The 26849-nt window shown below is 38.8% G+C and overlaps 1 protein-coding gene across 1 annotated transcript in view; it reads left to right on the top strand.

Moving 5' to 3' along the window:
- Window positions 1–26849, top strand: part of timeout — a 201977-nt gene that overhangs the window by 7273 nt on the left and 167855 nt on the right. The window contains exons 3-4 of the mRNA XM_065238478.1: window positions 8249–8372; window positions 8715–8878. Coding sequence (XP_065094550.1) covers window positions 8249–8372; window positions 8715–8878 — 288 coding nt within the window. The remainder of the gene's footprint in view (window positions 1–8248; window positions 8373–8714; window positions 8879–26849) is intronic.

Below are 26849 nucleotides of genomic sequence, written 5' to 3'. Positions count from 1 at the left end.
TATGTTGAAATTTAATAGCATGAATGTAGTTTGTTTAATCCTTATGTTTGAACCTATGAAACTATTTTTCGTTAGTTTTTCTTTAACTTTGAAAAGTTTTCTAGATTTCAACGCATCAGCATGATTTACCGCCCGCTGTAATTACAAAAAGAACGAACATATGGGACATACTATCATCCTCAAAGTGTTAACACTGGTGACTTCAAACTTTATAATAGGTAATACATTCCCCCGCCGCGTCCGAATGCTGATCAATAGAGGAATGGGTAGGAATCTGTTGACGTCCCTAGCAAAGTCTGAGATTAAATTGAAATCTTAATTTGATGTTGTGATTTCGCTGATAATGATTACTCAGGTTGCAAAATATCAAAATTGAGAACAAAAAAATCTTCCTGTGATGTCACATTGAAAACTATTTCTGCTATCAGTAAGAGCAAACTGAAAACAAAATTTGATATCCATTTTTCCTGTTGATAACAAAACAAGCATTCAATTTGATTTTATGCTGAGGCAATGAAAACAAACCCGCAACAACAAATTTCTGAAGAGCAAATGTACAGCAAAATGAAAACAAAATCCTAATACCTATATCAAATTTTTCAATTGTATAAACTGAAATAAAATTATGATTTCAGTTTGATGTTGATATCAAAACTTGATTTCAATTTGCTGTCATTTTGATGCTGGACTTTGCTCGGGGTGATACTCGCAGACGCGTCGCTTAACCTAACTTGCTACCTGTGCACCAACTTTTAAAACGTGATATCTCGCAATAGTTGTATTCAGATCGATTGCAAAATGCACAGAATCTTCTAGTTTTACTTATATTGAACCATTTCAAACAATATTTTGAGATTTGCTAAAGTTTTGAGAGCTGGTGCACAGGTAGAATGAGGTTAAAGCGACGCCACTGGATACTCGGTTTGATAGATGCCGAGAAATCTTCGCACTTCCAGTGGGATGTTGGATAAAAGGGTTAGGTTTGCAATGTTCGTTTTGGCAAACGGTACGCTGAATTGAAGTGATGTGTTCGAGTTAAGGTGATACGGCACGTCATCCAACAATGGCTGTTCCCGCAATCATTAAATAAATGTGTTTTGGTATGCGTACGAAAAACATCTTTCTACAAAATAGTAATTTACTGTGCACATATCTTTAAAAACACTTTTCCATCAAAATATTGCCATTTCATTCACGCATTCGTAATATTTGCATTAAAAAGTACCATCAGCCGATTTTGTTCTGCCCTCCCCTTGGCTAGTTTTTAACCTGGACGCTGGTGGGCGGGCCTAATCTTATGCTTCATAGTGGAGCGTTGGAGACGGTTGGTTTAGGTCCGGCATCGTTGGCTCATGGCGTCATGAGCATGCGATGAGGATTACTGAGCTTCCCCTCTCTGATGAACCATTGCATAAGAGAACCAAAGTTCTAGCCTGAAGTGATAGTATCACACTTGTTACTCCTTTATTTGAAAGCCGCGTTGTAGTACGCTTACGTATAGGCACTGACGTTGGGTGCGATACTGGCGGGTTTTGCCGCAAATCACTCTTATTTTATTTATTTTTACGCAGATAGATTTATGTGGGTTTGCAAGGGAATTATACTATTAAAATATTTCAGTAAGTGCCCAACAGTGCTCCTTCTACTTGCGTGACAAGCTTTCGTTGTTGTTTTCATTGAGGTTGACTGGGTAGAAAGCGAATTTTCAATTCCATACAAATTGAACACAAGTAAATGAAAACTACATTGAGCACCTTTACATACTTTTGGCTTCCTGCACTATAGTGCAGAGATGTGTAAAAATATCTTACTTTAAAGTATTTTTTCTTGTTACTGCCTAGCCAGAAGGGCTAGTCTAAAGGTTCCCCTAACCTCTGGTCTAGCCACGGAGGTCGTCTGGGGTGGGCTACATCCGCCTCTTTTACTGGCTAGCTCGAGCTTGAGGCCTCTCACTCTCAGGGTCGGCTTTTGTCATGGGATCGCTATCCAAGAGTCCAATCTTTCATAGATGAAACGACACACAAATTCACTTTAATCCTTTTTATTTCTTAACTAACACTTACAGTGGGTTGGGTGTGTAATGGTTGGCCGGCCGGCTGCTGAGGGGACACGTGGTCGCGGGCGAGTGGTCGGGGGGGACCGTGATGATACTGGGCGCCGTCGTCTGGTTGGGTGCGCTCAGGGAACCAGTCTGTGTGATTGACCGTGGTTCGGGCTACGGCCAGGGTTACCGTCGGGCGTGGCTCACACAGGGAAACAGCACGCGATGTCGGGATGAGCGTCGTCGGTTTAACCTCAAAACTCGAGGGCCGGCTTGGATTGCCGAGATTTGGTCCACAAGGGGGTAACACTGGGAGCTAGCGTGGGTCTTCGCGTCCTGATTGGCGACAAAACACAAGCTGATAAACTTCAGGATACGCACGGTACAGACTAACCCCTTTGGTTCCGTGGGTGTCTGGGGAAAAACGGCCACAATCGCTCACGAGGTTCTAGCTTCGTCTCCTTAATTTAGCACGATGATCTGTTCACTTCCGTGGTACTTTGGAAAAAGCCTCGATTGTTGCTCCAGTCCCAGTAGCTAGCCCTTTATTTCTTCTTCTCCTTTTTCTGTTCCTTCCTTTTTATTCGTCCTATATCCACCCGCGACAATCCAATAACCGTCCCCTGCAGCAATTTTAACGTGTTGTTGTGTGTACTAAATGTGTATTTTAACAAACTTTGTTCTTGCTTTTATTATGCATGTATATATATAACATTTTAACATGAAGAGTGTGCAGGTAACTTGTATATTCCTAACAAGAAGTTTATATTAACTATCATATTTATTTTTAGACATATACACATAAAAATTAGACATTTAACAATTAATAATTGAAATTTTTAATACGAATAGTTTTTTATTCGGCAAGCAAGTTGGGATATTACGTCGCAACGGTAACATTCTTTACCGTGTACCTGGAGGTTTGAGTTCTGGAATCATTTTTGGATAGGTCATATGTAACCATAAGGTGTGGTTTTGAATCAATCAACTACTATAATTACTTGCTTGGTTGGACTTGGTGGCTTGGCGTATGATTATTTTCTGTATAGGAAGGGGTGTCCTGGGGAGGTGGTTGGTCGTTAATATTGGCAAAATGAATAGAAATGTAGTGATGGTTTCATTGTTGGATGGTAAAAGATAATCTTTTAAAATCGAAGTTATGAAGTGTAATTCCTATGTACATACCTGAAAAATCGTAGTTAATTTATTTATATTTTTTCAAATTCAAATCAGTTGCAATAAAGCTTGCAATTCAAAAAGCAGGACTATAACTTTGGACGATTGAATTTTAGTATGGAACTGATATGCGATTACTTTGCATAAGCATGAGCATTGACGACCATACATTTCAGGAGTTGCTACTCCGTAATTGACTAGATTTAACGAAATTTGCGCAAAGAACCATATGAATGGGGCTAGCAATCCATTCTCAGTGTACTAAATCCGAAGAATCCTTATTTTTGAGGTCAATAACAGCGCCAGCTACGTCCTTACGGTCATCGGGGAGGGAAAGGATTGTTATTTTAACAACCGTTGTTACTAGGTACCGAGTATACCTCTGCATGTCCACGGTTGTCACGCGAAGGACGTTTTTGCTAGTGGGAAGGGTAAGTTAGATCTGGATTTACATTGGGAAGTGATGCGATCTTTTAAAGCCCGTTAAGCAAATGACGCGACCCTATCAAATTAGTAATGTAAAGGAGCTTGGGTTCTAACCCACGATATTCTGCTCGGTAAGCAAAACGGTCGCTCTAAGGTCACCGTGCCCCTTACATCGTATCAATCTACGACCGACGATCGTTCATTTTCAAGCTATTAAAATGAAATGAAATCCAAGAAAGTAGTTAACATTGTCTTTCGAACCGGATCAGGCGTACGTCTAAATATACTTATTACTTTTCTGATTTCTTTCCTCCAATTTCTGTTATTAAAATTTTTCTACAATAGTGGCCTGGGTAATGTAATGAGGCTTGGGTTTTAACCCATGATCTTCTACTCATTAAGCAAAAACGGTTGCTCTATAGCCACCGTGCCCCTTGCATTAACTACCACAATCTACGACCGACTTAACAAAAAGCTATTCAAATGAAGCGGCGTCCCTGAATGAAGCCAACAATGTCTTCCAAACTGGATCACGCATACACCCTTTCCGAAATTGATGGTTACAATTCAACTTTTAGTTGTTAACTGCACTTTATGCTCTCGGAACCCAACGATGCCGGTTTATTATGTTGTGGGAGAGCTTGGGATTAAACTCATGATATTTTGCTCATTAAGCAAAACCGATCTCTCTAGGGTTATCGTGCATCTCAAAACTACAACACTCCACGGCAAAGTTTTTACTTGGTATGTAATGAACAACAGAAATACGCGATAATTCATATAGTTTCAGCGGCTGATGGTTAATTTTAAATATACTAACGGTACTGCCTACGGCCACTACGACGGCGATTACGACAGCGACTACGACGGCGAAAACGACGACGCCTACGGTGACGACAACAGCGAACTTGTAACTTACCATTTGTCTAGGATATAACACCTTTGCCCGGCACCTCCACTTGAACTTCATATCTGCTATCTGTCACTGTTTACAAAAATATCTAAAAGCAATTACCTTTGTTGTTATATTTCCTTCAACGAAAACAAATTTTCTTGCATTGACATGGTCATCTGGGAAGAGGTTCGCATCTAGTGCTTTCCCCAAGAACAATTCACGGCTACCAGCTACCGCCCGTCCAGTCTTGGGCGTATCCAGCGAGGCATCCTTCAGCTTGCTCACAATTTCCGACATTGGCGAGAGACCAGTAGACGAGCACTTCTGATACGTGATTACCGTGGAGGCACCATATTCGAAGCGGTTTCTAAATCGACGCACTCAATGATGTTCGACTATATTCAATCATTATTTTTGAAATGTTACTTCTGCAAATATTAGTTCCTGTGCTCTAGGGATGATGGTGTAACAAAGTTTTGAAAAATATCTTGTCAAAATCGAGATGCGATAAAAATTAGACGAGTGCGTCATCATTAGGGACGCGTCAAATACGGTACTTTACTTGATGGGACAAAATAACTTGATGTTGTTGACACATTTTTCGTGATCAAAGTCTGTAGTTTTATCACATAATATGAAAGCAGGTGCCAATTGATAGTGGATAGCGCTGTTATTTCAAAATTAACGATATCCATATGGTACTTATATGCGATTATAGGCATGTAACACACTTAGAAATTATCGCCGACTTCGGTAATTTTTACCTGAATCTGAGCAGCTGAACTTTTCGGTAAAATTTATGCAATTTAATTGCTTTTCAGTTACTTTGAAACTAAATCTACACTAAAATAACAAGATTTGATAGTTTAAACAAGGTTGAAAATGTTTTGAAACTATTTGCTATTTCAATGGACTTTAAAATGAAGGTCAAAGTTTCACCGAACGTTCAGCTGTTCTGATTTCGGTAAAATTTACCGAACACGAAAACAAGATCTAAGTGTGTAGGTGCTGTAAAACGGGGTATCTTTGATAATACGGGTAACTTTAATAGTATAATATAAAGAATAAATTTACTCGCTGTGCTTTTTCCAAATAAGAAACATTGGTTCCATATTAGCTATATTCCACAGCTTAGGGTATTTCCGTTGATATGGTATATAGTTTTTATATAGTATGTGTTACATATTTTACAAAAATATTAAAAAACCATTTTCGTGTTTTTCACATTCAATGTTTCATATTTAAAGAACTAAATTGTTTAAGTTTCACTGTTTTTTTCTACATTCATCGAGCATTATCAATGTTTTTTTTTCATTTTTTGTGTGAATTTCGGGATGGGTTACGGTTTTATGGGGTTTTGGGTGGTTTTCAAAATGTTTTGGGTGTTTATTCGCTCAAATTTAGCTAGAGACGCGATATAAATACATGTTGTTTTGCGTTTTTCGCAAATTTCGGAGTTGATGTGATTTTATGGTTTTCTTCGCAGTGCTTTTTGTTGTCCGGATTATTTTCAATAAGACTTCAAACGTTTTCTTCATATCTGATATCTCGTGCAGGCATACCAAAAGTACCGCCTCATGACAGTATTCCAACGGCTGTCGCTTTCTTTTTCCTACGACAGCCTTGAGATTGAGCTATAAGTGACAGCCCACAGTGAGACTGTTATACGACATGCAACGTTGAGAAAAGTAGCAATTCGCTATCGAAGGGGACCTCCTCCGAATGAGTGATATCAGTTGCTTAGTCATTTGACGAAGGCATGGATCATTCTCATTTGAGAAACGCTATATATCATTCAATTGAGTGCATTGAATTGTACATAAACGGAGCACTGGTCGACATCCTTAGCGAAAAAGCTAAGCCAACCCCACACCAACCTGACTTCTACCAAACCCCAACCCGATGTTGACCCGACGTTGACCCGTTACAAACCCAAAATTGACCCGACAACAACACGACATTGGGTCGACTTCGACCTTAAATTAGCCCTACATTGATCCGACATTGGGTTAACTTGTCTATTCAGGACCATTTTGCTGGATTTCTTCCATACTCCACTGTCGTATATCAAATCAGTGCCAACATTTCAAAGGGGCGTAATTGCATTTGTAAACAATGGCTTTAGCCGTTGATTTCTCGCAAATTAAAGCTCACTCATGAAAATTGATTGCACCAACAGGTAGAGGAATGTTTCCTCTTCCAGCTAGCATTGTTAATTTGGAGGAGTGAGCTTTTATTTGCGAGAAATCGACGGCTAAAGCCTTTGTTTACAAAAGCAATTACGCCCCTTTGAAATGTTGGCACTGAAATGATAGTGAGTGACTCAATTGACAGTGACAATGAGCTTCGAATGAGAAAGGGGCTCTTCAAATTATGGTCATGTGAGAATTCGTTTACACAGAATTAATTGAATGGTTGTATTGCTTCATCTTCAATCGAATGATATGAAAATTTACAGCTGCCCATTCGTTGCTGCTGTCTTTGAAATTTTGTATGTATGTCGTAAGACTGCTACTACACTATCAGTGTGGCGCCGGAGCTCGTTCGGTTGCTATTACGTTCGTGCTGCCCATTGCTAAATGTTCATCCGATATTTTTTTAAAACGCGCGGTCTCCGGCGAAAAATATAAGCCTACCCGACACCAACCTGACTTCTACCAAACCTCAACCCGATGTTGGCCCGACATTGACCCGACATAAACACATAATTGACCCGACATTTGGCCGACATCGACCATAAATTGACCCTTACATTGATCCGACATCGGTCCGACATATCTGTTCGGGATCATTCTTCTGGGTTTCTTCCATACTCCACTGCCGTATATCAATTGTATATAATGTCTCGTGACAGCCTTTTCGTAAGCTGAGGGATGTCGTCGGTTTGTGAAGGCTGTTATGACGACAGAAACATTGAGAACCTGGTCATAAAGAAATGTATAAATACAGCCCATTCGGTTCACTACGTTCCAAGCACGATGGTTTTAGCAAAGCGGGTATAGATGCGACTGTTCAAATACAGTTTTCATTCGTTCGTGCGTGCGCTGTTGCCAATACACTTCGAATTCAGATCTGAACGTACGGTAGCAAGCGGTAGTAAAGAACACAAAGCAACAGTCAATTCAGGTATAAACCATCTGTCGCGAGGAGCTGTACTATTTGGAAGCCTGATCTCGTGTCTACATGTTCCTGATTATGTTATCACAGCTGTACAGTATGAGCTGAAAAGCTACAGTGATCTAGAGAGCACCATAGCTCGAGCCGTCAGAATTGTGTATTATATGGAGAGCCCAACAGAGACCAATAGCCTTTAAGACTGCAGTTGGTAAAGTGTCGAAAAAACAATTGGGCATTTATGGTTCCAATTGGGCATTGTTGTTTATTAATAAACATTAATCTGTTTCACTGCAGTTTAGTATGATTGTTTTGCCCCATAAGAGTAGCTCTCTTGCTCCGAGCATTTTGGAAAAAATCATAAACATTTTTGGATGAAGTTTAGTTTTAATTGCACGCATATAAATATTCACGGAATCGCATATATCAACACACGATCGTTAGGGTTACCTTCTGCCCCTAGTTCCCTTAGTTATATATTTCATAAAAAAGTTGGATATGAATGTGTTCTACATACTGTATTTTATGTAGTTCTTTTGAGCTTATGCTTTCCACCTTCTGTGTTTAGTAAATCTGTTTACCTTTCTTACTTGCAGCGAGTCACTGAGTGTGCAGTGCTTCCATTGGATCATAACCCGCATAGAGCACTTCGTTGACATGATGGTTTCGGATAAGACCCGTGCTCGCCTCTGGGCCCGGCGCCTGCACGTAGCTGTACAGGTAATTGTTCACCGCCTTTTTCCGAACGTTGAGCAATTTCATAAATATTAAATCATTGCTGTTTTCTTTTTTCTTCCTCAATGTATACCCTGCACTGCTTCTTGTCTATTCACTTCCGGCTCATGGCGCACGACGATAACTTTCCCTGCTGATTGCATTGTTCACCGGTCCACTGAACACTGCTGGCCACTCTTGCTCCTGGTGTTGTTGCTGTTGCTATTATTCGGAACGGCTGCTCGGTTCACTGGTCAACCACGTCGACGTACATGCATCCATTCGCTGGGATTTCCGGTATTTAACTATATGCCCGTCATAATAATCTCAATTTTAATGAACAAACAGGCTTACCGTGAAATGCTGCAAAGTCTGCAAGCTCTGCAAAAGCTGCAGGACGAGAAAGCCAAGGATCTATTTCTGATGGTGCAGAATAATGTTTTCTATGTGCTGGAATATCGCGAGGTGATTCTGCATTTGCTGATCAACTACAAGGAGACCAACAGCACCAGGTACGTGATGCACAGATGGTTTTACACATATTTATTTATGCTGTTTAGATTAGGAAGTTCAAAGCATTTTGGTTTTGTTAAAATGGCAGAAAATCAAAAACGTTAAGGTATAAAACAAATAGAAAATGTTTCGTGGCCTGATCTGATTTTCAAAAAATCGTTTGGCACCAAGAACCGAAAAGCCCGTGTATTTCGATGATGTTTCGGCAAAAAATACGCTTCATCTTTTCTTGGAAGTTAATCTGGTGAATTCCATTTGAAACAATAGACTTCCAGGTTGAAGTCCATCGTTTAGACAGTTCACCTTTTCAAACGCTCTACGCAGCCACTACTAGCTTCAAGCAAAAATGCAATCATATTCTGTTAGATTTTTGATTTTCTGTTACATTTTTAAATTAGATAGCGGAAATGGATGTAATGTTGGCCTATGGATCTAAGATTGTGCCCATCGCTAAAAATCTGATATTTTTCAATTTTATCTAGATGAACGCGTCTTGGGACGGTACTAATGGATATTTTCGGTTGCTAATGAAAATTTAGTCGATTGTTGGATTTATGTATGGGTCCAAATTAGAAGCATTTGGGCCGACATTACATCCATTTCCCCTAGTTATTGAAAAATGAAAAACACATAAATCATGTCATTTGAAATCGTAGCTCATTGAGGACGCTGCATACTGAGCAATTCTCTACAGATTGACGAATTTTTTAATTTTTTTTTTTTTAATTTGTCGGCTCCGATTTTGATGAAAATTTGCACAGTTGTTCTTTTTTAGTAAAGATGCCAAGTTGTGTTATCAGTTCTTCAAATTGAATCACGACTACTTTTCTAACAGGGCCTGTGTAAAAATAGTACTAATGAGTTAGAAAATATATATTGCTGAAACGGTTTGTTGGATTGATTTGGTGTCTTCAGCAAAGTTGTAGATATTATTTTGGCAATAATGTTAAAAAATATACACTGTAAAAAATTTCGTTTGTTTCAATGAAAAAAATTATATTTGTTATTAAAAAAGTTAATTTCTCAAAAAGTGCATTTTCGAAAATTTTCGTTTTAAGCCTCACTGAAGCTCATAATGTTTGCTACAAACTGGCAAAGTTTGGTGATGGTAAACTCAAAAACGAAAAAAAAAATATGGTTTTTTGAACATTTCACGATTTTTACATTTTCATTAAAAACACATGTTTTTTAACCGTGTATATTTTTCAAGAATTGCATTTAAATTTTGCACAACTTTCCCGAAGACACCATAGCAATCAAGCAAGCCGTTTTTGCAATGTATTAAAATGTTTATTTTATAAGCGCTTTTCTACACAGGCCCTATTGAAAAAGTAGTCGAGGTTCGCTATTACAATTTGTAATAGCGAATCCCGACTACTTTTTTTATTTTCAATTTTCAACTTAAATCCACAAAATACATTTTTCTGCACAACCCGCACTTAATATTTCTTAATCTAGCGTAGTTTAGCACCAAACGGAATGCTATTATTACTGATGGCTTCCAAATTTATTTACCTTTCTGTACGTACCGTAAGATTTGATAAAGAGAAACTAATCGTTTATATATTGCCAAAAGTCTAACACTGCTTCTTGACGTCAAACTCGGCCTACGGATTCCAAACTCGGCCTAACGCATTGAAACGCAATTTAAACGCCAATGAATTCACTTCGGCCTATCGGATGAAGATAAAAATTGATTCGGTCGGAGCGCTTCTTTTGTTTTTGAGAATAATGGGTGCAAACCTTCACACCACGCGTTCTCATTGACTTCGTTCGGTAGCTTATTAACTAAAGTACCGTACCAAACGCATAATTGACTTCTTAACTCTGAAATCATGGATTTATTTGAAGTTTTCTGCTCGATAGGCCCAAAATGGGCGATTAGGCCGAAGTAGTTCTCTACCCTACCTCTCAATTTATATTTTGATCTTTGAAATCGGCCCAGTAGTTCGAAAGTTATGAGTGATTTTTGGACCACACTAACAACAAAAAATCACATAATTTGTTATTATTTTTAAGTTTGTAGTAAACCGCATTTTAAATTTTTGATGTCAAATTTAGTAATCAGAGCAGTTTAATATTAACATTAAAAAAATGTAATAAAACTCATAATTCTCTTTGTATTGTTCATGTCCAAAGCAGTATTAATCCTGCTTTATATTCTCATTAATATGTTATTATAATTCACTACATTACATATAAAATACTGGAGTTCATTAGATAACTAGTAAATTTTGGCTTAAAACAATATAAAGATTGAAAAGGTAGCTTTCAGTGATAAATGTGCATGCTTTTTAATCAAATGTCATATGTTGTTTTCAATTAAATTTTTAGCAACATCAAAATAATTTCAACATATGAACTCAATGTCCATTTAAAAAATTGTTAAAATATGCTATCACTATGATTTCAGAAACATAATTTGATATAATATTGATAATATTTTGATATCTGACCTTGTTCGGATATGAGAATTTTGTATATGAAAATTTCAATCAAATCTCCTATATAACCGTAAAACCAAAATCGACAACCCGTGTTTATGTTTTCATGCTAGAACATCTGGAATAGGTTCCACCAGGGACTCTATGGGTACATTTTATTATTATCAAACTCTGGGGCCTCAGATAGCCTAATCAGTGAAGGTATGATATTTATCAGTCCGAGGAAATCTTTCGGTTTGGAATATATCTCGACTTTCCTGGGCACATAGTATCGTTGTTGCTGGAATAATAGTCGGGAATTTCACCTGAACTAAACGAATTAATGAAATATAATTCGAGAGAATAGGAAAGGTTATAAATTCCTACAGGGAGTAACAATAAATTAAATTGGTGTTACATATAAGAAAACTAATAAACTTTCATTTTGCATTTCAACTTATCTTCAAAAAATTAAAGGGTTGTGTCCTAGACACGACCGCAGTATGACGTAGAACCACACAAAATTGATGTTTTTCATGCATTTTTGACTATTATACTTTATCTTAAGATTTTCAAGTATTTCAATGTTTCGGTTATGGTTCACTTAAAACAATTTAAACATTTTTCTTGACAATTATATTAATAGTAAATTCCACATGATTTTCATTTGACCACAGATAAACAGAATCCACTCAGAAGTACACATGAAATTTATACGCAAATGAATAGTATGTGTGGTGACGCATGGTTTTCATATGTACATATATTACACATAGATATTGATTTGTTGATCACGTTGCAACAATTCATGTGTGGAACATCCAGAACAAGATCCTTAGAATAAACAGTCCAGGACCCGAAATTCTGAGGTTCACCGCCTGTCTGGCCTTCAGCCTCTCGAAGAGCGACGAACGGGCTCCTTGGAAAGGTTCAGAGACACCTGTCTGAGATCAGATCTTAAGATACGTGATCTGGCAGGTTAGTTAAGTTAGACTCGTAGTTAGGTAGGTTATCAAATTTTTCAATTAAAACAAAACACACACCCCAAGGGGTATTCTGTTAACTAGATGAAATACGCAAATACTAAATTAGAATATCAAATGAACAAAGATGAAGGGCCAGATAGGCTAATCAATTGAAATGTAAAATCAATGTATACACCATAATCAACAGAAATAAACGAAATTTTACTACTACTACTACTTTTACAGTCAGTGGTGTGTAATTCATCGACATAATATCATCGAATATGTCTTTCAAGCAATTTTTTCTCATATTTGAAAGTTATGATGCGGGAAGAAATTAAGGGAAAAGCTTCTGTTTTTACTAATAATAATTGTGGTTTGTTTAAAATTTATTTCCCGGAAAAAAGTGATCGTCAAAGTCCATGTCTTTTTCGGATTATTGTTAAGGGGGGGGGGGGGGAGTGGTTGTTGTGAAGGGGGGAGGGGGTTTACAAACATTTCTTTTCCTCATTGTGTCGCATTCCTCATTGTGGTCACGCCGTGATCCACCTTTAGCCACTGACTCGGTCCTGCTTGCTGCAGGACCAAGTGCCACGCCGTCCGAGGCAACAATGAGCAAAAGCATGACAGCAGCGCAGTTTTATATCTTTTCAGGATCAAGCAGAACGATGTGCAACCGAACCTGATAGCATTTCCCGCCGTTTTTTATGAATGGGGTGGAGCAGAAAGTTTCTTTTGTGCAGAATATGTGAAAAAGGATGGACTTTGGATATTAATATAATTGCATATATAGAGGTACCAGATATGTTTTACAGTCAGTTGTTGGTAATCTATCGAGTGTATGTCCCTGTTAAGCAAATGTTTTTTTTTTAAATGTTGGCTCTGCATGTAAAAAAATAATTGTTTATATATAATTGTGGTATGCTTAAAATTTATTTCCCGGAAAAAAATGATCATCAAAGTCCATGTCTTTTTCGGGATATTGTTAAGGGGGAGGGGGAGAGATTGTTAAGGGGGAGGGGGTTTTACATGCACGTTTTTTCAAGTCTCATTCATCATTGTGGTGGACACGCCGTGATCCACCTTCAGCCGCTGACTTAGTTCTGCTTTCTGCAGGACCTAGTGCCACACCGTCCGAAGCGGTAATGAGCAGAGGCAGGAGAGCAGCGCTTATTTATATCTTTTCATGTTCAAGCAGAATGATGTACAACCAAGTGGTATTCGTTTATGATGACTGGGTTTGGGAAAAAGGCTTATTTCATGAAAACAGTGATAAAATTTTCATTTGTACATTTTCAATAGTTTAATTACAGAAAAACTGGAAAAATATTTATTTCAGCAGATTTGTAATGTAATATCCTATCGATTGGCGTATTTGGATTTTAATTTCATCTATAAATGACAAAGTTACAAGCGTTCAAAATCTAACACTTCTTCACCACACATATTTTTTGATTTGCACCCCAGTATAGTCGACAAAGACGTAGTTCTACGTCAAAAAATATCCGTCTTGAGCAGGGGTGCTAAGTTAGGGGTAACTTAATCAGTTTGAACAAAGATTTACTCGCTTGTTATTTCAGAATCATAAAGGTTGATATGTCGCACGGTATGTTTTGGGAACAATAAGAAACTGTCCCCAAAGAAGCCCTGGCAGAACCTGTACCATATGTTCTGGAATAGCCATATCAGTTTGTACAGAGATGAGCCTTTGTCTATTGGGTTGATTTTTCAAATTCATGTCGCACTGCAAATTTTGGGTATCAAAAGAAATTGTCCTTGAAGATTCCTTAGTGGAACTTGTTCCAGATATTCCGGAGAGGCAGATCAGTTTCTACGGAGATCAGTCTGTGTCTATTAGCTTGATCTTTCAAATGCTTGAAGTTTGATATGTCGCTGGGCATGTTTTGGTGATAACGGGTGAGTCATAAGTGGCGGGACTAAATTCAGATCACGTTTTCCACCACACACGCCAGGGAGAGACAAACAGCTGTGTGTGATTTTGTTCTCCTCTTTGTGGGCGTTGTTCGTGCTCAGTGTGTTTTCGTTTGTTTACGATGAAGGTCGCGGAACAGAGTTTTTTTTTTCCGGGAGCGTATTTGGATGTTTAGACCGCATCCGAAATCGGAGGTGGCGAGGCACTTCTTGACGGAGGGCCTCAAGAAATCCACGATTTATTTAGTCAATGGCCAACAACAAAAAACCGGGAACGGTGGTCAGAATCCTGAAGGCGGAGGGCGTGAAACGTTACAAGCGAACATCCAGACCGAAGTACACGGAGAAGCACCATAAGGATGAAGATATTTTGTTCTGGCCGGACCTAGCTTCGTGCCATTACACAAAGGCCACTCTGGATTGGTTGACCGCCCATAACATACCGTTTGTACGTAAGGAAAACAATCCCCCAAACGTACCCCAGGCGCAGTCAATCGAGTTATATTGGGCCATACTGACCCAGTCGGTGTATGAAAATGGTTGAGAAGCCACCACAGCTCAACAACTCAAATCCCGTAACCTCAGATGTGCCAAAAAAGTAGACCTCAGTGTGGCAAATTTACCCTAAATAGTCCCTGGCGAAACCAGTTCTAGATGTTCTGGAGTGGCCACATCAGTTTAAACGGAAATCAGACTCTGGCGTAGTCTTTCAAATTCATGAAGTTTGATATGTCGTACGAATTGTTTTGGGGATAAAAAATAGTCTCCCAAGCGGCTCTGGCGGAACTTGTTTCAAATGTTCCAGAGTGGCCACTTCAGTTTTCACAGAGACCAGCCTATGTCTATTGGCTTGATCTTTCAAAACCATGAAGTTTGATATGTTGCCCTGCACATTTTGGGGAAACATAGAAATTGTTCGAAATCAACACGTTACAAGTCCCGAAACAGCAGATGAAATGAAAGACAGAAGCAAAGTTCCAGTTGGGACATTAACAAAATTTCGATTTAAAAAAATCAATATTTCAAAGGTACATATACTTCCCTGGTCAAGAGTTCTGAACTAAACTGTGCACCATCCAATGCATCACGGAAAAAACGCTGTAGAAAATTACCCACTAGGTATTTTCCCTTTAAAATTTGGGTAGAAGTAGTTTAGAGTGTATTGTTTACACTGTATTTTTATTGCTGTCAGTTTCTCGAAAGTTGGAAAATGGTGTCATCCGAAAAGCAACGTCGCGAATTGATTTTACGCAAGCACCTGGAAAATCCTCTACTCTATCATCGGGACATCGTGAAAGCGTTTAAGCGGAATCCCAATGTTTCGGTCAGGGATATGGCCAAAAAGTTGAATCTGTCCAAGTCTTTCGTTCAGAGAGCCAAGGACCGGGAGGGACTGCATACGTACAAAGTGCAGAAGGCTCCAAATCGTGACGAACGGCAAAATACGGTGGGAAAGTCACGGTTCTGGAAACTGTACACCCAGATGCTGACGAAGCCTCATTGTCTCAGCATGGATGATGAGACTTACGTCAAGGCGGACTTCCGGCAGCTTCCGAGGCTACTGTTCTTCACCGCCCAGCACAAGTTTGATGTTCCGGAGGAAGTAAGGAAGCAGAAACTTTCTAAGTTTGCCAAGAAACACATGATTTGGCAAGCGATCTACTTATGTGGCAAACGGAGTGTACCGTTCGTAACTACCCGGACTGTAAACGGGGAGATCTATCTCAAGGAGTGTCTACATAAGCGTCTGCTTCCTATGTTAAAGCAACACGAAAGCCCTACGATCTTCTGGCCGGATCTAGCTTCGTGCCACTACATATTCAAATGTTGTCCGGGAGTGGTACGAAGCCAACAGGGTCACTTTCGTACCAAGCACGTGAACCCCCCACAGTACCTGAGTTGAATTCAACTCATAATTACAGTGCATTGCACTTAGTGAATAACCCCACTTTCTACTATTTTCAAAGAAATCCTATTCAATTTTGAGTTCGTCTGGCCGTGTACGACGTCTGACGATGTGACAACCGCCACATCCACAGACGTAATGAAGCAAAACTTTGAGTTTTGAGATGTTTATTTCTTGAATTTGTGTGGTTTACATGTTTAAATTATCGAGTGACACAGACGTGTCTTTTCAACTTAAGTTCATTTGAAACTTTTAAAATTATTATTTAAACTACTAGTTCTATTAGGCTGGTTCAGAGAATTCCCACTTTGGTTGTTAATGAAGCAACACGCACAGGTAAGCACTTTAAAACCTCGCAACCGGTCGTCTCTCTGTTCTCTTGATAGTAATAGCAAGCAAGCACAATTTTGATCAATGTTCAATAGTTTACTGCAGATAAATCACTATAATCTTTATACCAAACAAATCTTACATCAAATCTGAATCAAAGGGTGCGAAAAGAATTTAAATCTTTCAATAAATGACAGTGGCATCCGGAATAGTTGCGCATTTCGAAATAACCACCTACTGATATAAAACATGCGCTAATATGTGCTCATTTGGAGGTTGTTTAAAAAAAATCGGATGAAAGAGTATGTGTTGGCAGCAATTTGAATTGGGGGTTCCGAGGGTCAGGCACGTAAAGGTTAAAGGTCAGCCCTGCTTATAAGTTCTGGAAAGTTGAAATACTATCAGAGCTTTCAAATTATTACCAACAGTTATTTCATATTAATCTGCACTCAGTAGCAATGATCAGTAATTAAAACTAAATAAACCGTGAACTATCAATCACAAAAATAAATGCATCCACGATAAACCACGTTTGACTGCAAATTCGAAAGAGAGTTCATCCGGAGCTCATCGAAAACCGGAGGCAGGGGTCATTATCGGAAATCAACCATTCCGCGTAAATCTGTCGTTATTTCGGGACTGACGGGAAGCAAGCGGGAATGACTTTTTTCGGTTGAACGGTCATGACCACCACGTGCCCGACCCAACTCGCTGTCGACGGAAATAGAGTGATATGGTTCGGATTGCAGGATGATTTCGTTGACGCTGATGTTGTTGACGCAGGTTTTGCAATGCTATGGTGTCGTGCAAATTGCCAACACAATCATAAATAATTTCAGAAAATAATTTTTCGATGCTAGCTAAATGTGTACCCAAGCAGACGTATACGATATATGTGTGAGCATGATCTGATCTACTAGCGCCAACTATTTCTACAACAATAATTTTCATTTAGCCATCATTAAACATTCATGTCACGCGGGTGCCTAGCTGGGTCTGTTTGATATGTTTTTGTTATGTTGGCTGACGTTCGCATGTGATGAACGAGTGAATATTGTCCCAACTTGTTCCGAACGAGATGTGCCGGAGTCCGCTTAGGGGCAACCACAGGAACCGCGTTACTGTTTGTGTGATATATGCTCACAACACACTGGCTGGGACGATTGGTTAGAAAATGCGCAAACAGCAGAAAAAAATTGTTCTGAAAAATTAGCATGTATGTGAACAGCTCGTAAAAGAACTTAGTGCAGATTTATCTTGTTAGGTGAGCTTTGCTAGGAAATTTAATATCATTAAAACTAGCATATGGGGAACATCACATTTGTGGAAAATAAGTACTCATCTGCAAAGTAATAAAATCCGTAGGTACTCAGTCAGTGAGCAAAAATGGTCACTATTCAGCCACCGAGCTCCTTTAAACACTACCACCATTAGACCGAAGCTATGACATGTTGATGAAAACAAATCACGCGCAATTTTGGACTTTCGCTTCCGACTTTCGAATTTCGAATAGGGTAACGCACCAGTGGATGCACTTCAATTGTGTCGTAAATATGGTGTTATATTACTTTGCAAAAAGGACAAAATTATCATTAATGACATTACGTTGCTTTAACTGCATTTCTTTATTTTTGTGGTCATAAAAATTACATGAGATTCTCGACATGATTGAAGTGCATCTTCTTGGATGTAATAGGGGAAATGGCTCTAATGTTGGCCTATGGATCTAAGATTGGGCCCATCGCTAAAAATCTGCTGATTATCAATTCTATCTAGATGATCGCGTCACTGGGACGGTACTAATAGATATTTGTGGTCGCTATTGAAAATTTATTCGATTGCTGAATTTATGTATGGGCCCAAATTAGGGGCATTTAGGACGACATTACATACATTTCCCCTAATAAAATTATTTTTTTGCTGTGTTGCGTTCAGTTCGTTGATACAAATCATATTTATCGGTGTACATAAACACTTTGACCACAAAATGCACGAATATTCTAATTTAATCGGTTTTCTGAGGTGTGGCCAAAATAGGAACTTACGGCCAATACTGGTGTACTTCCCCTGTACGATTTCCTAGGTATCCGACATTCTATTAGTTTTAAACACAAGCTAAACAGAAAGAGATCCATCCTACAGGCATCGGTTCAATGATATGAGTAATTCGTACCCCTCAAAAATATACGAATATTAACAATAACAAGTAAGCGTGAGTAGGACGAACGGAACACGAAACTAAAAAAGCGAGAAATAGAAAATAGCATCAGACAGAGAAAGTTGACTAAACGTAAAAAAAAGTCTCATTCGTACATGGTAAGATTCAAATACCCAACCGCCAGTTCACTTTTACTTACTTTTGACTAGTTTTTCTCTTTTTCTCCTTCTAATGTTGTCAAAAACGGAGGAGCAAGACCACCACCCAGTAAAGTGTGGGACCCCACGTTGAGTATAATAATATTTACCTACTTTTGGGTACAACTTACTTACTTTTGGGTAGAAATCTTATGGAAAATTCCATACAAATTCCACGCAAGTAAATGAAAACTACTTTGACCCGCAAAAAAGGTTATCTTCCATTTAATTCCACTTAATTAATTTTGGTCCATGACAGATACGTATTTTGCTGTTTTATTTAAGCATTCCGCTAACAACCCAATTTCATTACTTCATTACTTTGACCCGCTTTACTTACTTTTTGGTTCCTTCACTATAGTGCTGAGATGAGTTAAAATAATTACTTTTGGGTGCTTTTTTTCTTACCGTTGGATTGGAGTTGCAAAATACATCACGTTCGATCAAACTGACTGACTACACGAGAAACAAAACATAGGGTTTGAACATTTTTCAAAATTACTAAGGTTGTGCTCCAATGGGGAATTTTCACTTAAATTTGGCGGATGTAAAAATTTCAAATAAACCTGCTATTCCAGCAGACTTATTTCTGACCGCTCAGGAATCAATTTTGACTAACACCTTCTCTAAAATCTGACGAACAACAACAGAGGAATTTTCAAACACTATAAATTATTTTCGAAGTGTAAAGTTTAACGTTAGACCGAATGGCGTTTGGCCGAATGCCGAACAACAAAACTCCAAAGACTGCGTGGGAATTCTTGAGAAGATGTCCAAGTGAATTTTCAGAACAATTAGGAGGAGAATTCCGAGGTAATTCTTAATAGAATTTCCAGACAATTATGGGGTGGATTGCATGAACATTCGAAGTCAAGTCAAGTTAGTTCATTCCCTATTAATTATTGTGTCAGCAATGATTTAAATTTGATGCACGTTTATCATTTGCCTTCATGACTGATGGTGTGGTGAGATCTGACCCTTCTTACGCATTGATTTCACGTGTACCCGGAACATGCTCGGATGGGTTTATTGTGATGCTGAGTGCATGATATAAAAACAATTGTATTTTTTAAATCTCTTGTGATTTGAGGTGCCGCATTATGGATTTTAGTTCAAGTCAGAAACTGGCCACTTCGCCTTGTGTTTACGGAACATGTCCGGATGTGTTTGAAATTCGCTCCTAGACTATCAATATGACCAGCATTGGTGTTCTTTTTGAATACTCATGTGATTTGAAGAGGGTTTAACACGATTCAGGCCGATTATAGACTCACGACCCGATCAACCGGAATATGTTCCAGCGGTGTCCGGGACGAATGCCATTTGGCCGCATGGGTCGTTTGGCCGAATACTTGAAAAGAGATTTCCAATTTTTGAACGCTACTAGATTCCTAAATGGCAGCCCTGTAGACTCTTTTTTACTTTCCACAATTTTTGACATTATAGGGTTTAGATCCAATTTTGGGCCTACTAAGCACAACCCACCCTTTCCTTTATTTTTCGGACGGATTTTTTCACAAAGTTTATTTAACTTTCCGTATCGTAATATTTGATAAAGAATAATACATTGTTGAGCCCTCCCCTTGGCTAGTTTTTGCACCTTGCTGTTGGTGGGCGGGCTTAATTTCATGCTAGTGGAGTGTTGGAGATGGTAGGTTTATGGTCGGCGTTGCTGGCTCATGCCGCGATAGAATGGCGTCATGGGCAGGCAATGGCGATTACTAAGCTTCCCCTCTCTGATAAACCACTGCATGAGAGAACCAAAGATCTAGTCTAGCAGTGATAGTATCACACTTGTTACTCCTTTAATTGAGAGCCGCGTCGTAGTACGCTTACGTATAGGCACTGACGTTGGGTGTGATACTGGCGGGTTTTGCCGCAAATCACTCTTATTTTATTTATTTTTACGCAGATAGATTCATTTGGGTTTGCAAGGGAATTATACTATTGAAATATTTCAGAAAGTGCCCAACAGTGCTCCTTCTATTTGCGTGACAAGCTTTCATTGTTGTTTTCATTGAAGTATTACTCAGGAAACAATGTTAAACATCATTTTTGTACATGGTATTGTAACTAATCTTATATGTGCTTCATTTTGATTTGGGATAAGTGTTTGAACTATGGCTCGGGATTTCCACTGTGGTGTGCTTCTATTGTGACATACCCATATGTAAAGGGTGTCCACGATGAAATTGCCACACACAAAATTGATTCGCAAAATTCGAGTTTTCATCCGATTGCCATCAAATTTTCAGGGATTGAGAAATAACTATTAAACTTCATTTTACCATTTTACTCGTATTTTATTTACAGTCCATACGCAAATGCCCGCACCTTGGCCTTAACCCCGCACCTTGGCCATAAGATTCTGCACAACCTGTGAATCAACCGTTTTTTGCATGTAAACCCATACTTTCTTCAGTTCCTCGACTGTCTTCACTACCTTAGGTCGTTTAAGAAGGTGCTGCTTCATAATCGCCCAGTACTTCTCGATGGGGCGAAGCTCCGGAGTGTTGGGAGGGTTGAACATTTTCGGCACGAAATTGACCTTATTGTCCGCATACCACTTCAGCACGTCCTTGGAGTAGTGGCATGAGGCCAAATCCGGCCAGAAGATTGTTGGGACGTTGTGGGCCTTCAGGAGAGGAAGCAGCCGCTTCTGGAGGCACTCTTTTATGTACACCTGTCCGTTCATCGTGTCCTGGGTCACGAAAGGTGCACTCCGCTTCCCGCACGTGCAGATGGCTTGCCAAACCAGGAATTTCTTCGCAAATTTGGACATCTTCTGAGTGCGGACATGCTCCGGAACGCTGAACTTATCCTTGGCCGTGAAAAACAGGTTGCCGGGGATCTGTTTGAAGTCGGCCTTCACATATGTTTCGTCGTCCATGATGCAGCATTCAACTTTCGTCAGCATGTTGAGGTACAACTTCCTGGCATGGTTTTGGCGGACTTGTTCTGCTTCTCGTCGCGATTAGGGGCCTTTTGTACCTTGAACGTTCGAAGCCCAGCCTTAGTTTTGGCCTTCTGGACAAAACTTCGGCTTAGGTGCAGCTTCTTAGCCACATCCCTAACGGAGGCGTTCGGATTTCGGTTGAAGCCCCCAACTACGCGGTTGTGATTTTTGGTGTTGTACGGAATACTTTTTCCTTCACTTCTGGGCTTCCGATCGGTGGTCAACCGTTCCTCGAACCGCTTAATCACTCGCGACACCGTGGAATTCGCGATTCCCAACGTTTTAGCGATGGAACGATGCGAGAGATCCTTGTTCTCGTGATGAATGCGCAAGATTTTATCACGCACGAGCTGTTCTTTCGACTCCATTTCCGCGAGTTTTGATCACAGGACTTTAAAACTTGCAGGATGTAAATAATGCACTATGAACTAAATCCACCCAAATTTTCATTAAATTCTACCCAACGGTTAAAAAGTTAGAGCAATTTCATAGTGTGGCAATTTCATCGTGGACACCCTTTATTTTTGTGGTGCCACATAGTGGAAACGTGAGAGCGTAGTTGGAACATTTACCCTATACAATATACAATTTAAAATTAGCTTGGAAACTAACTTCAAAGTGAAGCATTTTAGTCACTTGAAGGTGTCATCTGGGACGAACAAAGATATAATTAATATATGTAAAAGCCAGAAGTACTTGAAACACGTTAAATTGTAGTTTAAAAGCATAGGTTATGATTTTGTAGGTAGATTAGAGATTTCAGTTATTTATTAAATAAACTTCAATTATAGAATTCAGAAAGTTAATTAACATAAGAGATAGGACGCTTAGGGAGGCGACTAGCCTATGAAGTTGTATAATAAATCTTCCTATTTAGTGTATTTGTTAATTACAGACAATGTCAATAGCGAAAGTCATATCTTCAACCAGGCGCTTACGAACAAGTGAAGTTTTAGGAAAGATGTGTTAAATATGTTGATAGGTTTGAAATAAGAATTAGGATTGTTGTGCTTTAGTTTTCGGTAAGGTATGATGTGTCAACAAAGCGATTTTGAGCAAATTTTCAAACATCAAATTGATTGAGTGATTTATTGAAAGACATAGCGTTGCGAAAATTGACAAGTCATACATCTAACATAGTAGTAGTAGCAGTGTTGCATAATCTTATCACAATTGCAGCAAATAGTGCTGGGTCCCTCCAGGCAGGGCTGAATACGGATCAAAACTAACATAACTACTAACACTAAAATGATCCCGGAATTAACACTTATCCATTGCACTTTTAGTTATATATTAGTTTTATTTTTCTACTAAGTCATCTATGCTTCTTTCTATTGTTTGGAACAAGTACAACTAATACTAATCTACCTTTATGTATGTTTTACTCCCTTTTAACCCATTATCTTTATGAATGGCGAATCATATGACGTGAGACACGTACAAGCTGGAACTCAAAGAATTACTTCGAACAGGATGTCAAACAAATTCAGGACCAATCCAAATGAGACCAGAAACCAACAAGGCATCGGGGAGTTATATATTCTGGAAGAGGTATTTGATAAATAATCAAAAAGTGGTAAGTTAAAATCAGAGCCAAGGATCATGAGAGGTAATTGTCAATAATTCATTAATTAGTAGAAATCTCGATAACTTTTTCAAGGGAGCGTATCGGCTTTTGTAGGCGGTGCGTTTGGTCGTCGATTTGGCTTAACTGGTGGCTCGCCCACGCGGGCTGGCACTATCATCAGATAGGGGAAATTTTCCTCTACCTGCTGGTGGTGTTGATAAGCGTGTGGGAGCTGCCGGTTGCGCCGGATCGACTATCGGATGCATTGTTTGCAGGAGCTGGTGCTTCCCTTTGAAAAAGTAATCGAGAAACAACCATATTATCCTGTAATTGATATTACTATTTTTACATATCAATGAAATTAGTCATGACAGAGTAACAGATGGGGAAGGACAATAGACACAAGTTGACACAATAAACAAGACAAGTGGGGGTTAATACACAAGACAAAATGACAAAATAAGTGACGACAGAAGACAAAACTGGGACAAAAATCAAGCTTAAAAAAAAAAGAAAAAAAAAAGAATGCGCAATTATATTATCAAAACTATTTGGATCAGCACAAAAACAACTGTGACCAAACGGGCACCATAGCCTAGGAACGTCTGTGTGTTGATTTAAAATAGAGGCTCATAGAAGCAAAATTTATCAATAAAAGGGGTCCAGTGTAGAGTTTAAGCAAGTTGCTGCCACTGGATCACTACAAAAAAAAAAAAAAATAAAGAATAATACATTGTTGAGATATCGTTAAAAACCTAATACTACTTTTTGACCCCAAACTCGGCCTACGGATTCTAAACTCGGCCTAATGCATTGAAACGCCATTGGAACGCAATTGAATTCACTTCGGGAAATCGGATGAAGATAAAAATTGATTCGGTCAGAGCGCCTCTTTTGTTTTTGAGCATAATGGGTGCAAACATTCATATCACACGTTAACACCGAAATCATGTTATTTTTTTTATGTTTTCTGCTCGATAGGCTCAAAATGGGCCGAAGTAGCTTTTAACCTAAATATGGGATTTTTTGTTAATTTGTATTTTGTATAAAATTGAAGAGCGGCGCCAGTGGTGTAGTGGTAAGCGTGATTACCTCTCACCCCAGTAGGCCAGGGTTCAATCCCAGTCGGCGTCACCGGGATGTTCTGAGGCATAACATCTCTGATCACGTCAAGGGAAGAAAAGCCGTTGGTCCCCAGTTCATGAGTTGATGGGTCGATAGGTACGGTCCAGGTGTGGAAGCTGCCTCCCTGGCGTCGGTAGCATTAGTGATCAGCACGGAAAACAAATCTAGAAAAAAATAAAATAAAATTGAAGATTTTTCCTTCTTTCAATCATCAGCAGCTTTTTTTTTTTTTTGTAGTGATCCAGTGGCAGCAACTTGCTTAAACTCTACACTGGACCCCTTTTATTGATACATTTTGCTTCTATGAGCCTCTATTTTAAATCAACACACAGACGTTCCTAGGCTATGGTGTCCGTTTGGTCACTGTTGTTTTTGTGCTGATCCAAATAGTTTTGATAATATAATTGCGCATTCTTTTTTTTTCTTTTTTTTTAAGGTTGATTTTTGTCCCAGTTTTGTCTTCTGTCGTCACTTATTTTGTCATTTTGTCTTGTGTATTAACCCCCACTTGTCTTGTTTATTGTGTCAACTTGTGACTGTTGTCCTTCCCCATCTGTTACTCTGTCATGACTAATTTCATTGATATATAAAAATAGTAATATCAATTACAGGATAATATGGTTGTTTCTCGATTACTTTTTCAAAGGGAAGCACCAGCTCCTGCAAGCAATGCATCCGATAGTCGATCCGGCGCAACCGGCAGCTCGCACACGCTTATCAACACCACCAGCAGGTAGAAGAAAATTTCCCCTATTTGATGATAGTGCCAGCCCGCGTGGGCGAGCCACCAGTTAAGCCAAATCGACGACCAAACGCACCGCCTACAAAAGCCGATACGCTCCCTTAAAAAGTTATCGAGATTACTACTAATTAATGAATTATTGACAATTGCCTCTCATGATCCTTGGCTCTGATTTTAACTTACCACTTTTTGATTATTTATCAAATACCTCTTCCAGAATATATAACTCCCCGATGCCTTGTTGGTTTCTGGTCTCATTTGGATTGGTCCTGAATTTGTTTGACATCCTGTTCGAAGTAATTCTTTGAGTTCCAGCTTGTACGTGTCTCACGTCATATGATTCGCCATTCATAAAGATAATGGGTTAAAAGGGAGTAAAACATACATAAAGGTAGATTAGTATTAGTTGTACTTGATCCAAACAATAGAAAGAAGTATAGATGACTTAGTAGAAAAATAAAACTAATATATAACTAAAAGTGCAATGGATAAGTGTTAGTTCCGGGATCATTTTAGTGTTAGTAGTTATGTTAGTTTTGATTCGTATTCAGCCCTGCCTGGAGGGGTCCAGCACTATTTACAGCAATTGTGATAAGATTATGCGACACTGCTACTACTACTATGTTAGATGTATGACTTGTCAATTTTCGCAACGCAATGTCTTTCAATAAATCACTCAATCAATTTGATGTTTGAAAATTTGCTCAAAAGGGCTTTGTTGACACATCATACCTTACCGAAAACTAAAGCACAACAATCCAAATTCTTATTTCAAACCTATCAACATATTTAACACATCTTTCCTAAAACTTCACTTGTTCGTAAGCGCCTGGTTGAAGATATGACTTTCGCTATTGACATTGTCTGTAATTAACAAATACACTAAATAGGAAGATTTATTATACAACTTCATAGGCTAGTCGCCTCCCTAAGCGTCCTATCTCTTATGTTAATTAACTTTCTGAATTCTATAATTGAAGTTTATTTAATAAATAACTGAAATCTCTAATCTACCTACACAATCATAACCCATGCTTTTAAACTACAATTTAACGTGTTTTAAGTACTTCTGGCTTTTACATATATTAATTATATCTTTGTTCGTCCCAGATGACACCTTCAAGTGACTCAAATGCTTCACTTTGAAGTTAGTTTCCAAGCTAATTTTAAATTGTATATTGTATAGGGTAAATGTTCCAACTACGCTCTCACGCTTCCACTATGTGGCACCACAAAAATACATATGGGTATGTCACAATAGAAGCACACCACAGTGGAAATCCCGAGCCATAGTTCAAACATTTATCCCAAATCAAAATGAAGCACATATAAGATTAGTTACAATACCATGTACAAAAATGATGTTTAACATTGTTTCCTGAGTAATAATTCAATGAAAACAACAATGAAAGCTTGTCACGCAAATAGAAGGAGCACTGTTGGGCACTTTCTGAAATATTTCAATAGTATAATTCCCTTGCAAACCCAAATGAATCTATCTGCGTAAAATAAATAAAATAAGAGTGATTTGCGGCAAAACCCGCCAGTATCACACCCAACGTCAGTGCCTATACGTAAGCGTACTACGACGCGGCTCTCAATTAAAGGAGTAACAAGTGTGATACTATCACTGCTAGACTAGATCTTTGGTTCTCTCATGCAGTGGTTT

This window comes from Ochlerotatus camptorhynchus, unplaced genomic scaffold (genome assembly GCF_037179485.1).
Source record: "Ochlerotatus camptorhynchus isolate MF236.1 unplaced genomic scaffold, CSIRO-AGI_Acam_v1.1 ptg000794l, whole genome shotgun sequence".
NCBI lineage: Eukaryota > Metazoa > Arthropoda > Insecta > Diptera > Culicidae > Ochlerotatus > Ochlerotatus camptorhynchus.
This window is presented reverse-complemented; position numbering and strand designations above follow the sequence as displayed.